This window comes from Nomascus leucogenys, chromosome 6, assembly GCF_006542625.1.
Source record: "Nomascus leucogenys isolate Asia chromosome 6, Asia_NLE_v1, whole genome shotgun sequence".
NCBI classification, from domain to species: domain Eukaryota; kingdom Metazoa; phylum Chordata; class Mammalia; order Primates; family Hylobatidae; genus Nomascus; species Nomascus leucogenys.
This window is the reverse complement of record NC_044386.1, coordinates 51136724-51152697: the sequence shown is the minus strand read 5'-3', so window position 1 is coordinate 51152697 and position 15974 is coordinate 51136724. Positions and strand designations below refer to the sequence as shown.

The window sequence follows — 15974 nt, the reverse complement described above, 5'->3', positions numbered from 1 at the left end:
CATCTCAACTTCTATTAAGAACAATCCATTGTGCCCTTGCCGTCTGCAACTTAGGTGAAGTCTTCCTGATGCCATTTATACTTGTACGTGATTAAACACCTGAAGGTTACAAGTTCCATAAGCTTATCGTACACGTGAAACAGTATTTCCCTTTAATTGTGTTGTGCAGCACCATCACCTGGGGAGTTTTTTTTTATATGCACAGATGCAAGGCCCCACCCACTAGGCTTTGGATTCAGTTGTCCTGAGGTGGAGCCCAGGCATCTCAGTGCCAGGATCTGGTGAACATTTGTGTCCACCTAATAATTCCACCAGAAAGATATTTCTTATTTGTAAGCCAGCTCACATAGCTGTCTCTTTTCCCTGTCAGTCATTTTATTGCTCCTGGGTCTCTGTTGCCTTTTTTGTACTCAAGCAGTCAGTCTTCCAGATAACCAACTATTCTGCAAATATCCAGAAATGTTCAGCAAATGCTGAGCCTCCTTTGGCTTGAGAAGTCACTGCGATCACTGTGCCTCTGGGGAGCTCATCCTTTCTGGCCATGAAACAGCCGCACCGGAACTCCCACGCAACCTGTGTCCCCAGGGACAGACCAGCAGAATACAGAGGACAGTAGTTCATGTGCGTAAGAGCCCTGGCTGTGGAGAGCAAATCTCAGTGCCACCATATGCTAGCTGAGTGACCTTGGGCAGGTCACATATGTTCCTCAGGCCTCAATTTCATCATCTGTAAGACAGAGATAACAAGAGAAAATATTGAACCCAGTGCCTAGCCCACACTCGATAAGGGAAAAGGATTGTTGAAAGGATTAAATAGCCAGGCGCGGCGGCTCGCGCCTGTAATCCCAGCACTTTGGGAGGCTGAGGCGGGTGGATCATGAGATCAGGAGATCGAGACCATCCTGGCTAACACGGTAAAACCCCGTCTCTACTAAAAATACAAAAAATTAGCTGGGCATGGTGGCGGGAGCCTGTAATCCCAGCTACTCGGGAGGCTGAGGCAGGAGAATGGCGTGAACCCGGGAGGCGGAGCTTGCAGTGAGTCGAGATTGCGCCACTGCACTCCAGCCTGGGCGACAGAGCGAAACTCCGTCTCAAAAAAAAAAAAAAAAAAAAAAAAGGATTAAATAACTTATGAAAAGGCCCTTAGAGGCTATAGCCCAATGCCTGTCATTTAATAGCCTTGAATAATTGTTAGCCATAATGATGATAATCACTCCATTTCTTATATTCTGGCCTAATCTCAAGGTGTTCCCAAGTTCAAGGACCCTCTCTGACAATGACAGCTCCACCTACGCTACACAGGTCCCTCCACAGTCCTCTAGACCTGCGCTGTCCAAACAGTAGCCACTAGCTACATGTGGCTACTTAAATTTAAGTTATATTAATAAAAGTTTAAATCCATTTCTTCAGTCACACTAGCCACATTTCCAGTGCTGAATAGCCACGTGTGGTTAGTAACTACCATATTGAGCAATGCAGACAGAGAATATTTCCATCATCACAGCAGATTCCTGAGCAGTGCTGCTGCAGACTGAGAATCGATCTACACCCCACTGGAACTGCTGCTGAGGGTCAGCTAACGCTGTATATTACCCATTCTTTACTTTCTCATCCATTGATTGCCATATTTTATTGTCAGTTTTTCTACTTTAAGCAAAACATTTAAAAAAAAAACTTTAAAAACCGGATGATCCCATGCAGTTGATGTAGAAAAGAACATTTATTACCACCTATAAATTTTTTACATTCCTGCAGATAAGATCTACATTTGTTGACCATAAATACCACTTGTTTTTTTAACAAGTATTAGCGGTCTGCTAATACTAAAGCATATGATTGTTTGCTTCATCACAGACTTGAATATAAATTTGAAATAGACACAGTAATCATGGCTAATAATTATATCCAAATACTGTCATATTTGCATTTTTCTTCCAACAAGGAAAATAATATATTTATAATTGCTTTTACTGAATTGCTGAAAAATTAAATTCTTATGCTTTGAATTATATGTTAAATATGATAGAGTTTTAATAACTTTATAGTCATGGGCATGAAATAATTATGCCTTTGATTCTAAAATATATTAGATAACATTTCCATAGAAATGTGAAAAATCTAATAGTGTCATATTAATATAAGATTATACAAGATTTTAAAAACCCATTTGTGATACATCCACCAAAAGACACAAGAATGTTCATAACAGCTTTATTTATAATAGGCCAAAACTAGAAATAATCCAAATACCCATTAACAGGAAAATAGATAAATAAATCATGGTATATTTATACAAGGGAAAAATTGCATGGCAATAAAAAACACCAGCATGGATGGATGGATATTATAGACATATTGAGTGAAAGAAGCAGACACAGAAGCATACATTTATTTCATTTATTTGAGATTTAAGATTAATTGACAGCAATATAAGTCAGAATAGTAGTTAACCTCACAGAAAAGGGCAGGAGGAAACTTTCTAGGTGAAATGAAAGCTTTCTCTGTCTCTCTCTGGGTGGCAGTTTTAAGGGTATATGCAAATGCAAAATTTCATCAACCTGTACACCTAAGATATACTTTGTGTTGTACCACTATTAAAAAGGGAAAAATTGTAAAAGATTTATACTCAAAATTATTTTAATCTTGCTAGAAAATCATAACTTATGACCTGATTAAATATGATGTGGAGAAAGATGAACCTGTCCGTGATGAAAATGGATATTGCGTCAGAGTTCCCAAAGGTACAGTGGACTTTTGTTCAATCAACCTGTGCCCCTTCTTATCTTGATCAAGTGACTTTTAAGGACTAACATTTTATTGCCACATGGTAAAATTTATCAGAGTGGGGAAAAGGGGGGTTTATGTAAGTACCCTCCAATATACAGGAATTCCAAAGGTGCTAATTCACCACTGCATGTAACATAATTCTAGTTTTAAACCTAGCTTAACAACTTCTTGCTTATGAGGTAATGTTTTTTGGGAAGGGATATGTAATTGTGGTTGCAAAACTATAGTTTTAGGTGGCCTTTACCTTTAAGCTTTAACAACTGTGCGTTTGTGTAAGTGTGCATAAATCATTATTCAGTAAAAGATTAGCAGCAAAAGAATTACAGGCCAGGTGTGGTGGCTCACGCCTGTAATCCCAACACTTTGGGAGGTTGAGGAGGGCTGATCATTTGAGATCAGGAGTTTGAGACCAGCCTGGCCAACATGGCAAAATCCTGTCCCTACTGAAAATACAAAAATTAGCTGGGCATGATGGCACACACCTGTAACCCCAGCTACTTGGGAGGCTGAGGCAGGACAATCCCTTGACCATGGGAGGCAGAGGTTGCAGTGAGCCGAGACTGCACCACTGTACTCCAGCCTGAGCAACAGGGCAAGATTCCATCTCAAAAAAATAAAAATCAAAATAAAATAATTAGGCCATATACAATAATGTACAGTATATGTGTGTGTGGTGTCTGTAATATAGATGTACATATAATTCACAGGTATACATGCATGGAAAATGATACTTCCTACAGCCAGCTTGTTGCCAGCAGGTTGTATGGCATCAGTTTTAAGAGAAGGTTGATGTATAAATTTGACCTCTAGCACATAAAGTAAGTTTACTTTCTTCTGTCTTAGGTGAAGTTGGACTTTTGGTTTGCAAAATCACACAACTTACACCATTTAATGGCTATGCTGGAGCAAAGGCTCAGACAGAGAAGAAAAAACTGAGAGACGTCTTTAAGAAAGGAGACCTCTATTTCAACAGTGGAGATCTCTTAATGGTTGACGATGAAAATTTCATCTATTTCCACGACAGAGTTGGAGATACATTCCGGTTGGTTTTTCTGAATCATTGAGCCAAAAACAAACACACACACAGTTTGGCTCACTCCTAGTGGAATCGCATTCCGCTTTGGTTATGGTGCATTTCCTTCTCTATCTTTGGCACATCGGGTCAAACTCCTGTGTTCCCAGAGAATGAGAAATGAAGTGCATGAAGTGTCACTCTGCAGTGCACAGTTAACTTTGCTGAGCAACACCAGATGAGAATAAGGCAGGAAACCTGTATCTGATTTCTGGAGACAAAAGTATATTTAACTCCTCTTGTTTCTCCTGCATTATTACTGGTCACTCTTAGGACAGCCAAGGATTTTCACCTTTCCAATCAAGGAGGTGTTTAGATAAAATCAGATGCAAATTAATGTGGAGCTGATCTAGTTGAAGAGGAGGTGAGGGGTTCGGAGCCCCTTCCTCCAACCCCTTTCATCCCCAACCAGATGGTTTCCCACAGAACCCCCAGGTCAGCACAAGGAAGTTTGGAAGTCCTTCTAACAGACCGTGGAATTAACTTCCAACCATAGCACAGTCCTCCAGCCTCATGACACAGCTTCCTTCCTGTGTAAACTCCCTGAGGGCAGGCCCTGTGTCTGCCTGTTCACCCCCAGCACCTACCATGGTGCTTGGTGTCATTTTTTGCATGAATGAATGAGGAAGGGATGGAAGTTGTCTAACTGCAGTAGAAAGACAGCAGGTGGAATGAGGAGAACCAGGCTCACCTCTCCCACCGAGCAGCAGTGGTAAAAAGACAGATAACCATTCTGGACCTCAGTCCTTTTGCCCTTGAGATGAGGGTCACGATGATTCTCAGGGCCCTTCCATCTCTACTATTCCGTGTCTTAAGATCCATATCACTTTATGCCATCTTCATGTTATTAAGAAGATACTTCTGGGAGGGCTAAAGAATTTTTAATGGGCCAGGCATGGTGGCTCATGCCTGTAATCCCAGCAGTTTGGGAGGCCGAGGCGGGTGGATCACCTGAGGTCAGGAGTTCCAGACCAGCCTGGCCAACATGGTGAAATCCTGTCTCTACTAAAAGTACTAAAATTGCTGGACATGGTGGCACGCGCCTGTAGTCCCAGCTATTCAGGAGGCTGAGGCAAGAGAATCACTTGAACCTGGGAGACGGAGGTTACAGTGAGCTGAGATTGCGCCACTGCACTCCAGCCTAAGTGACAGAATGAGACTCTGCCTCAAAAAAAAAAAAAAAAAAAAGAATTTTTAATGAAAACAAAATTTAACTCTTTATTAAGTGAAAAATAGCACCTGGTTGGGCCTTAACATTAGAATCTCCCTGTAACTAAAGTATGATTTTTTTTCCTTTCTTGTTGCCATGAGACCCTGAAATAAAATATGAAGTTCTATTAAAGAGAACTTCAGAAACTGAATTAAATAGCAACTGAGTTAGTAAATGAGAAATTGAGAGACCTAAACACAGCAGAAAATCGTTGAGATTTCTTTCTACTTTCCACTGCCTTTCTTAGCTAGGGCTATATTTTAACATTAGAACATTATTCTGTGTATTGTGTTTCATGTGGTAACATTGAAATTCCACATTTTGTTATCTAGGTCTATACTTTTCCCTTTTATGCCTCAAGCAAGATACCCCGGCCAGGACTAAGTTGGGGAGTTTGAGGGCCAAGGTGAGGAACACGAGATCAGGACCATGCAGAAATCTAAAGGAAACACCAGCCCTCCGACATTGCGACCTGGGCCAGAAACCACCAGTGACCTCTGCTAACTTTGTCGTTTCTTCCAGGTGGAAAGGGGAAAATGTGGCCACCACTGAAGTTGCTGATATAGTTGGACTGGTTGATTTTGTCCAAGAAGTAAATGTTTATGGAGTGCATGTGCCAGGTATATACAAGATATGATCTGCACCTAAACCCATAGAGTAACTGAACATAATTTTAGCCTCAAGGTGAAGTTTGTCATTGCTTTCTCCTGCCGTCCAGAGTTAAACAGCTCTTTCAGCTGCCAGGGAGTAAGGAGCTTATGTCTGGCTTATGTTCCATTATAAAAGCCAACTCAGTGCATCTGAACGTGGCCTTCTCTTCGGTTCAGCTCCCAGCCATTCTTGGGCTCTCAGGCAAACAAAGTCTCAAATATGAGAGCTCCGTGCCACATTTGGTACACCTCAAGAAAAGTCGTGTCATGCTTAAGAGCTGGGAAATGGTGTCCTGGCCTCTGAACTAGGAGGCACAAAGAAGAGCCAGTGCAGTTGCTAGAAGAAAAAGCTGGGGAAAAGTGGATTTTGTATAGCCTCTTCTTTTTAAGATTTCTAAGCCCAGTTCACCCCACTAAGTTTCAGAATCATCACACAAGAATGTTGTCACTGCAGCTTCATCTGCAGATCCGCTTCTGCCAGCAGAGTCAGGAGGGCCAGTATCTGACCTTGAATCCTGGCTTCAACGTCTGCTGGCTGTTTGACTGCAGGCAAATCACTAAAATTAAGGATAATGACAGCCGTGCAGTTAAGGTTGTCAAGAGAACAAACTCATTTTAATTACATCAACGCTAAGCATATATTTATCAAATATATACATAAGGCTTGTTGTGACAATAAATTACATTAATAATAGATGTCAGAGAGGATTCCAGCCTCCAAATTACTGTCCAAATATAAGGCATTCGGGGTATTATTATTCCCCCACAACTCATATTTGGGATTCCCACCCATATTCAAAGTAGAAATCCAAAAGTCCCTTTTTCCCAAACTCTGACACTTCTATGTGGCCTTGTGCTTGTTATTTTTTAAAGAATATTCCAGGCCGGGCGTGGTGGCTCACTCCTGTAATCCCAGCACTTTGGGAGGCCGAGGCGGGCAGATCATGAGGTCAGGAGATCGAGAGTATACTGGCCAACGTGGTGAAACCCCATCTCTACTAAAAATACAAAAATTAGCTGGGTGTGGTGGCACGTGCCTATAGTCCCAGCTACTCTGGAGGCCGAGGCAGGAGAATCGCTTGAACCAGGGAGTTGGAGGTTGCAGTGAGCTGAGATCGTGCCATTGCACTCCAGCCTGGGCAACAGAGCAAGACTCTGTCTAAAAAAAAAAAAAAAAAAAAAAAAGAATAAGTCCGGACACGGTGGCTCACACCTGTAATCCCAGCACTTTGGGAGGCCAAGGCAGGAGGATCACTTGAGGTCAGGAGCTTGAGACCAGCCTGGCCAACATGGCAAAACTTAGTCTCTACTAAAAACACAAACATCAGCCAGGGGTGGTTGTTCACATCTGTAATCCCAGCTACTTGGGAGGCTGAGGCAGGAGAATCACTTGAACCCAGGAGACAAGGTTGCAGTGAGCCAAGATCTCACCACTGCACTCCAGCCTGGGTGACAGAGTGAGGCTCTATCTCAAAAAAACAAAAAGAATATTCAAGAATATCTCTTGCTTGTTCCTCCCCAACTCTAGGACAATGACACGAGGGGAAATATGGCCACATCTTGATGTGAGAGGGGACAGAATGGAAGGGGGTGTGAATACTCCCATTGGAGAACTCCCCAGGCCTTATGCTGAGTTAACACAAGGGTCTAAGTTGTGGTTGTCAGCCATTGTGCCACCCTAGGCTCTTGCAGACCCTTCCTCAAATGTCGTGTATTGTGTCTAAATGCTTGATTTTAAAAAGAAGAATCATACAAACGAGTATGTATGAGGTAAGAGAATCTAGAAGATGAAACAGAAGGATCTAGCCTAGTGTTCCTCAAAGTGGGTCCCCAGACCAGCAGTGTCAGCTCACCCAGGAGTCTGTTACAAGTGTAATTTCTCAGGCCCACCCCACTACCAAGTCAAAATCTCTGGGGCGGGGCCGGGAAACTGTGCTGGCACAAACACCCCAGAGATTCTTAAAAACACTGGAAGTCTGATTTAGGGGGTGATGAAAATGCACTAGAACTAGATCCTGGTAATGATAGTACAACATTGTAAGTGTGTAAAATACCACTGAATTGTACACTTTTTTTTTTTTTTTGAGACAGAGTTTTGTTCTTGTTACCCAGGCTGGAGTGCAATGGTGCGATCTCGGCTCACTACAACCTCTGCCTCCCAGGTTCAAGCGGCAATTCTCCTGCCTCACCCTCCTTAGTAGCTGGGATTACAGGCATGCATGACCATGCCCGGCTAATTTTGTATTTTTAGTAAAGATGGGGTTTCACCATGTTGGTCAGCCTGGTCTCGAACTCCTAACCTCAGGTGATCCACACCCCAACCTTGGCCTCCCAAAGTGCTGGGATTACAGGTGTGAGCCACCACGCCCTGCAAATTGTACACTTTAACATGAGTTGGAATGATAAATTTTATGTTATGTGTTTATCACAATTTAAACACACACACACACACTGAAGTCTGAGAAGCACTAAAGCCCAGCGGTTCCAAAAATTTGGCCAATCATCAGAACCATCTGGGAAACTTTTTAAAGCCTGGATCTAATGGACCAGAAGCTCTGGAGTATGGGACTCAGAATCTGCATGGCTTTTTTAATTCCCAGGTGAATCTAATGATCAGTGAGTTCTGGGAGCCACTGAAACAGAACAAAGGGAAGGAGGTTGACAGTCTTACAGTGTCGGCAGACAGTCAGATCGGATGAGGAGCAGGTGTGTTCTGTGCTGCTCCAGTGATCAGAACTAAAACCAATGAATTAAAATGACCAGGGAGCCAATTTTAGCCTGAGAACTCCCCTGTAACCAAAGGAACCATCAATAGAATGGGCTTGTCTCCCAGGATAGGAAATGCCCCCACCAACTAGGGCATGTAAAGAGAAGCTGGATGTCCACCTGGGATCCTGGGAGAACTCTTGCAGCAGTGAAAGATTAAATTCTAAAGTCCCTCCCAACTTTCAGATTCTGTGATTCCCAGTGCCACAACTGCTGCTGTCTGGCCCCCCATCCACAGAGGCCAGTCCCATTCCAAACTAGAAACGCAGCAGTACTATCTGAAGTAAGGCATCATTCCACTATGGGTGATTCCGCACAAGGCAGTCATACATCTCAGCTTTGGACCAGGAGAGAATTTCTAGGTTTGGGCCTGGAGTGGAGTTCACTTTTTCTAGGTGTCACACCTGAACTGCCCAACTACTCTGTAGAACTTTCTGCAATGATGGAAATGTTCCATATCTGCACTGTCCAGTATGATAGCCAATAGCCACCATGTCACTATGGAACACTTGAAATGTGGCTAGTGCAACTAAGGAGCTGAATTTTTCATAATATTTAATTATAATTGATTTTAGTTTTAATAGCCACAAATAACCAGTGGGTGTCATATTAGACAGTGCAGCTCTAGAGAACCCTTGGCCAGAATTGACCTTTACAATTAGCCCAGAGCTCCTATAGGCTGGAACCATCCCCCCCAAAGCTGAACTAGTCCCAAACCACCCTCCGAGAGTTGGGGCAGAGGCCTGAGACCTAACAGGCCCATTTGCCCCTAGGTCCAGCGTTGCTACTACCAGAGCAAGAAGCAAGGAGATGGTGAATGCGGAGGATTTCTGTTGCATGAGCCTTAATTCTAAAAGGAGCTTATTGGAGACACTTGAGATTTCAAAGTCAGGTGCTAGGGACCCTAAACTAAGAGGATCTGGTGCCACTGCCTCTCTCCCTCAGACAAGGAGCAAACCAAATGATGGGGCGTCTTTTTTTCCTTTTGCTGTTTGCCTTCTTTAGAGCTATAGGTAAACACACAATCACCATAGGAGAGATTTCGAAAGCTGGGGCCCAGGTAACCAAGGGAGGCTCCTGTCTCCTCTCGGATTACAGCTGAGTAGTTTAGGGAAGTGGATCTGGACTGCCGCTGGGTCTGCTGGATCAGGTAGAAGATACATTAATACCTAATTACCACTGTCCTCACAAGAAGGCAGTGGTAATTGTTGGAAACTGCTCTGGGCTAAATTCCCTGATGTAGGATCTGTTCTCTCTGTGGAGAGCACATCCTCTTGGGACTAATGGGCCTTAACGGGAGGGCACAAAACAGCTCCTCCCTGTGCCTGCCTTCACCTCCTGTCTCACATCCTCTCCAAAATGCAGACAAGAAAAGCCATTAGAACCTTGATTAGATAAGTAGGTCTCCAAGGTGGTATTTGTGCCCAGAAGTGCAACAAACCTGACGTTGCAACCTGAAGAACAACCCAAGCTCAGTAAGTCATGCCTGACAGTGGAGCAAGGACTTTCACTGGAGTCAAAAGTAACTTCCTGTAGCCACCAGTCCAACCTACTCCCTACTCAGATGTGTTTGTATAGGCTGCTAGAAAGAAGGATGATGCTTATAAGCACAGGATCTGGAGCCAGGCTGCCTGAATTCAATTCCGTACCCTGCCTAGTATTTGCTGTCTGACCTTGAATAAGTCTCTTAATGTCTTTAAGCCTCAGTTTCTTCATCTGTAAAATGGAAATAACAGCTGTATCTCTTCAGAAGGTTGTTGTGAGGGTTGAGATCATCAAACAAAACACTTAGTATAGGGCCTGGAATATAATATTCAACCGTTATTATTGCCATTAGTACAATCACTTTACCGTATCTTTGACATGTATTTGTAATAAAAATTCCAGCTATCCACATGAAACCCATGCTATAAATGTTGTCTGAGCCCACAGTTCTTTGAACTAATAAAGCATCATAAATAGCCATAACACATCTAATTTTTTCTCACTTTATTTCTAGATCATGAGGGTCGCATTGGCATGGCCTCCATCAAAATGAAAGAAAACCATGAATTTGATGGAAAGAAACTCTTTCAGCACATTGCTGATTATCTACCTACTTATGCAAGGCCCCGGTTTCTAAGAATTCAGGTGAGATCTCTTATTATCAAGTTCAATGATCTGCTGTCTTGGAGATTCCTACCTCTTAGGGAACAACTCGCCTTCTCCCAGGATGACTACATTTGCCAAATTTTCACCACCCTTTCCAGGAAGCTCAGAAAAGTGTCATAGACCAATAAGGAAGTGGTAATATCAGGCTGGGTGCGGTGAATCACGCCTGTAATCCCAGCACTTTGGGAGGCTGAGGTGGGAAGATTGCTTGAGCTCAGGAGTTCGAGACCAGCCTAGGCAACATAGTGAGACTTCATGTCTACTAAAAATGAAAATTTTTAAAAAAGGCCGAACGCGGTGGCTCACACCTATAATCCTAACACTTTGGGAGACGGAGTCGGGTGGATCATCTGAGGTCGGGGGTTCGAGATCAGCCTGGCTAACGTGGTGAAACCCAGTCTCTACTAAATATACAAAATTAGCTGGGCGTGGTGGTGCATGCCTGTAGTCCCAGCTACTCGGGAGGCTGAGGCAGGAGAACTGCTTGAACCTAGGAGGAGGAGGTTGCAGTGAGCTGGGATCACGCCACTGCACTCCAGCCTGAGCAATGGAGTGAGACTCCATCACCAAAAAGAAAAAAAATTAGCCAGGCATGGTGACGCGCACTTGTAGTCTCATCTACCTGGGAGGCTGAGGCAGGAGGATGAGGATTAGTTGAGCCTGGGAAATCAAGGCTGCAGTGAGGTATGATTGCACCGCTGTACTCCAGCCTGGGCATCAGAGCAAGGCCCAGTCTAAAAATATATATATCAGAAAACAGCTAGTAGAAATCCAATCCTAAACCCTTTCTCCTTACAATGACAGGCCAGTTCATTCAGCAAGAGTCTTAGCACATAACTCACAAAGTCTGTTTGGTGAGTCCTGACAGGCATCGCAAATACAAATGCTCTGATCCTGTTTGTTGTTTCCAGTTTTAAAGAATACAGAAATCCACAGAAGTTCTACACCTTTCTATGGTGTGAAATTTAATTGGACATTAGCCAGCTGGAATTGCCTAAGACTTAACTATCACCGCTAGGGGGATTTTTTTTCTTCCTCCAACATTAACCCTTTAGTTGGTTTAATACTCTCACTTTTAGACTTTGAGCTCTGTGATTCTGTAGCTGAAGACTTGACAAAGGAGGTCTTAAGATTTCCAGATATTGTGTGTATAGGATTATTCCTGTTAATAATGGAATTATTAATTGGAATTATATTCCTGTTAAAGTGCACCAACATTTGCTTTGCAACCAGATAGTAAAGAGGCATGAAAATGAAATATCCTCAGATATTTTAAGAGAAAACAGAGTTGTCTGTAAATGATCCCTCCTTCTACTCCCACCATGAGTCAGGATATCCTAGCGGTACCTGAAGCCTTACCAAGCAATAGGCACCACCCCTCTGCTCAGAAATCTCTGCGCAGGTATCTCATCCTTGGCAGGTTCTCCCTCCCCACAGGTGATCCTAAAGCTTTAAGGGAATAAAAAATACCTCACAAAGGGCTCCCTAATGGAGATCCTGCAAACAGAATGTATGGGTATCATATAAAACTTTCACTTCACTAGAAAATGTAGAAAGTGGACGTTACTTGCCCCTACCACAAAAATGATATCTATGTGAGGTAATCCATTTGCTAACTAGCTAGGTTTAACTATTCCACGATGTATATGTACTTCAGCACATCATATTATACATGAGAAAAACACACGTTATCTGTCCACTTAAAAATAAATAAAAATTGAAAACTTTTTTTAACTTTCACTTCCCAGCTCTCACATGAGCCAGGGATGCTAATGATTTGCTGGATCCCCATGCCCCACCCCTATCACTTGCCCTGCATCCTAATCTATTGCAAAATGCAACCACAATGTGGATTATTTGATGTTTTTCAGGACACCATTGAGATCACTGGAACTTTTAAACACCGCAAAGTGACCCTGGTGGAGGAGGGCTTTAACCCCGCTATCATCAAAGATGCCTTGTACTTCTTGGACGACACAGCAAAAATGTATGTGCCTATGACTGAGGACATCTATAATGCCATAAGTGCTAAAACCCTGAAACTCTGAATATTCCCAGGAGGATAACTCAACATTTCCAGAAAGAAACTGAATGGACAGCCACTTGATATAATCCAACTTTAATTTGATTGAAGATTGTGAGGTGCAGTTTTTGTAGGAAATTATGCATACCAGTAAAGGGAGACTTTTTCAAATAACAGTTGAGTCTTTGCAAGTAAAAAGATTTAGAGATTATTATTTTTCAGTGTGCACCTACTGTTTGTATTTGCAAACTGAGCTTGTTGGAGGGAAGGCATTATTTTTTAAAATACATAGTAAATTAAATGAACACCAACATGTGAGATGGCACTGTCTCTGTGTTCTTTCCTCACTTTATTCTAAATACAAAGCCTGTGTCAATTACTCCAAAGCCTGAAGTCCTCACTGGTAACTTTTCATAGGTGTCCCATTCATAAGAGTAAAGACGTTCTAGGTAAAAATGGCTGGGAACAGGGGGTGGGGTGAGGGGTGGTAGGGTGAGGAGGCTAGATCAGCAGTGGCCAACACAATGGAAATCTACTCCAATGTGAGGAGGCCAACTTTCCCTACCCGGAGGCATCCTGTCCACTGTGTATAGGTAGCATTATCCAACAGGTAATAATGCCATCTGTAGTCCTTACAGGAGCCTAATTCTATGGCATCAGAGTTCTGTACCCAAAAGGTGTTCAGGCCGGGCGCAGTGGCTCACACCTATAATCCTAGCACTTTGGGAGGCCAAGGCAGGTGGATCACGAGGTCAGGAGTTCAAGACCAGCCTAGCCAAGATGGTGAAACCACATCTCTACTAAAAAAATACAAAATTAGCCAGGTGCAGTGCAGGCACCTGTAATCCCAGCTACTCGGGAGGCCGAGGCAGGACAATCACTTGAACCCGGGCGGCAGAGGTTGCAGTGAGCCAAGATCACACCACTGCACTCTAGCCTGGGTGACAGAATGAGATGCCATCTTAAAAAAAAAAAAAAGGTGTTCAATACATTTTAGCTACATCAGGGGTTGCAAACTCAAGTGTCTTCAGAATTCACATCGGTAAGGTGGATGAGAAAAGCAGGTCACAAATGAATGTGGTAAACTTGGGGACGACCACTAAGCTTCAGTCAGCTAAATACAAGTCAAGTATTGCTGGAATTTTCTAATTATTCAGAAAACAGAAATCCATCAGAACTTATTAACATTAGTGTCACTAAAGTTGATCTACAACCCCCCGCACACACACACACACACTCTCTCACAACTACTAAGTTTGACTGGCTTTTTAAAAAGAAAACAGAAATCCAGATATGTATGTGAATCTCCCAGTTTTTGAAATCTGAAGTCTCAAAATTTTTAAAACTTCTATGCATCCCAGACAAAATGTGTGTCTGGGCCAGATAAGTGCCAGCTGTCCAGTTAGCACCTGAGTCCCACTTACATGTGCCCCTACTCCTCAGATGGCAACTGGTTTCACTCCAAAGCCAGTCTCCTGCCCACGGACCCTTTTCAAGGACCAGAGGACCTTTAGGGCGGCACAGGAGGCTTTGGGAAATTCTGAGGAGCTCTTTCACATAAGCCCTTTCCCCTTAGACCCAGCTGCCTCCCTTCCTGGGTTTAATTGCTTTACCTCTGCATGTATGAGCTGCAACAGAATTCCAGGAGCAGGTCATGGGTGGCAGCATTCAAGATGACATGTACCTTACCTAGAGCTTGTCCTAGGCATGGGAGCATCATGGTCATTGAGTTCACATCCAGAAAGCATGGCCCAAGTTTACCACAGCCTCCCTAGAAGTTTCTGTCATGGAGTTTCCTTCTCTAGAGGACATCTTCAGATGACCAGGAGCTGGTAAGGCATACTAATTCTCCCCCAGTTTAGTCCCCATAAAGCCCCAGGCAAACATTTCTAGGACTTCTCAACGATATATGATGAGAGGTGTTGTCACCTCCAGCCCCAACAGAGTACTAGAAATATTTTTTTAACTATCTCCACTCTTTTGGGTGACTTTAAGAAGAATCATGACCAAAATCCTTGCCCCCACTCATTACACCTAACAATAAACATTTCCTGAGGGCTTAATATACACCAAGGACTTGAGGAGGGCCTAAAGAAAACTCTAGATAGGCTGCACCTTTGTGAATTTTGCCAGTAATTAGAATGATTATTGTTTGTGGGTCAGCACTTGGGAATTTTTGCAAAATTATCTCTGCCTTTGAGTTACAGGAGAATGTGAACCCAAGTAGTGGGAGATAGGACAGCCTTTGAGTATCACGTTGTGCAATTGTGTTACCTGGAATCTTGTCAAAGGAGAAGCAGGTTGTCAGCAGGGGTTATGTTAGAGTAGTGGCTTCATTCTGTGTCACAAGGGGTATCTTTTTTGGTAAGAGGTCAGCATTTACACTGTTGGCCAGAATATTCGTGTTATATTAACCAGAGCCTGCTTGCCCTGATCTCATTTGACCCATGTTTTAGACCTTCCAGTCAGAAACTCAGAGACCCAGGTCCTCACATCCACACCCTGCCCAGCTCTGCCTCCCAGCCTGATGGTTTCGTCAGTCTCCCACTTCCCCACACCTCCCTGAATCTGGCCAGGTAACACAGCTCCATTGAGATAAATAGAGACACCCCCACTATGTCCTCAGCCCCTAGGTTTGCATGTATGTAAACAATTTTAAGCCATCACTTATGAGAGATAATACCTTAAAGTCTGATTTTTCTCTTTTAAAAGGGTAAGAAATTGTGCCCAAGAAATATCTGCACAAGTCATTCTCATTTGAAAATATAAGTGAATTTAAAAAAATAAGCCGATATCCATGTAAATTATCCAACAGGGCTTTGATTTCAAATATATTATTTGGAAACCTGTAATCAGTGCATAGATGGGATGCTATAGGCACCAAAATAATTTGGGGATAAAAGCAGGAAATGTCAGCCTCTGAAATGGAAGCTAATGAGAATCAGTATTAAAATGGGTAAAGTTAGCCAGGCATGGTGGGGTGTGCCTATAATCCCAGCTACTCGGGAGACTGAGGCAGGAGGATCATTTGAGCCCAGGAGTGTGAGTCCAGCCCGGGCAACATAGTGAGACCCCATCTCAAAAAAAAAAAAAAAAAAAACATAGGTTTAACTAACTGCAATGACTCAACCTAAGAGATAATTTGCTAAATGTGTCGCTCATTCATACATCCACCCTACAAGCACTTAGTGGGTGCCTGCTACGGACCAAGAAATGTTCTCAGCACAAGAGTGCTGAGTCCCATCCGCCCAAACTAGAATTGGAGTTTGCATTTCTAACAAGTGCCCAGGTGAGGCTAATGCTGTGGGACGGG

General features: G+C 43.1%; 1 protein-coding gene across 2 annotated transcripts in view; it reads left to right on the top strand.

Annotated features, from left to right (window-relative positions):
• SLC27A2 (solute carrier family 27 member 2) overlaps positions 1-12986 on the top strand; it is a 51194-nt gene extending 38208 nt beyond the window's left edge. For both annotated transcript variants that reach the window (XM_003266907.3, XM_003266906.3), the window contains 5 exons: positions 2653-2743; positions 3633-3831; positions 5594-5691; positions 10487-10617; positions 12510-12986. In XM_003266907.3, the coding sequence (XP_003266955.2) occupies positions 2653-2743; positions 3633-3831; positions 5594-5691; positions 10487-10617; positions 12510-12686 (696 nt within the window). In that variant the 3' untranslated portion in view covers positions 12687-12986. The remainder of the gene's footprint in view (positions 1-2652; positions 2744-3632; positions 3832-5593; positions 5692-10486; positions 10618-12509) is intronic.
• The last annotated feature ends 2988 nt before the right edge of the window (positions 12987-15974 follow it).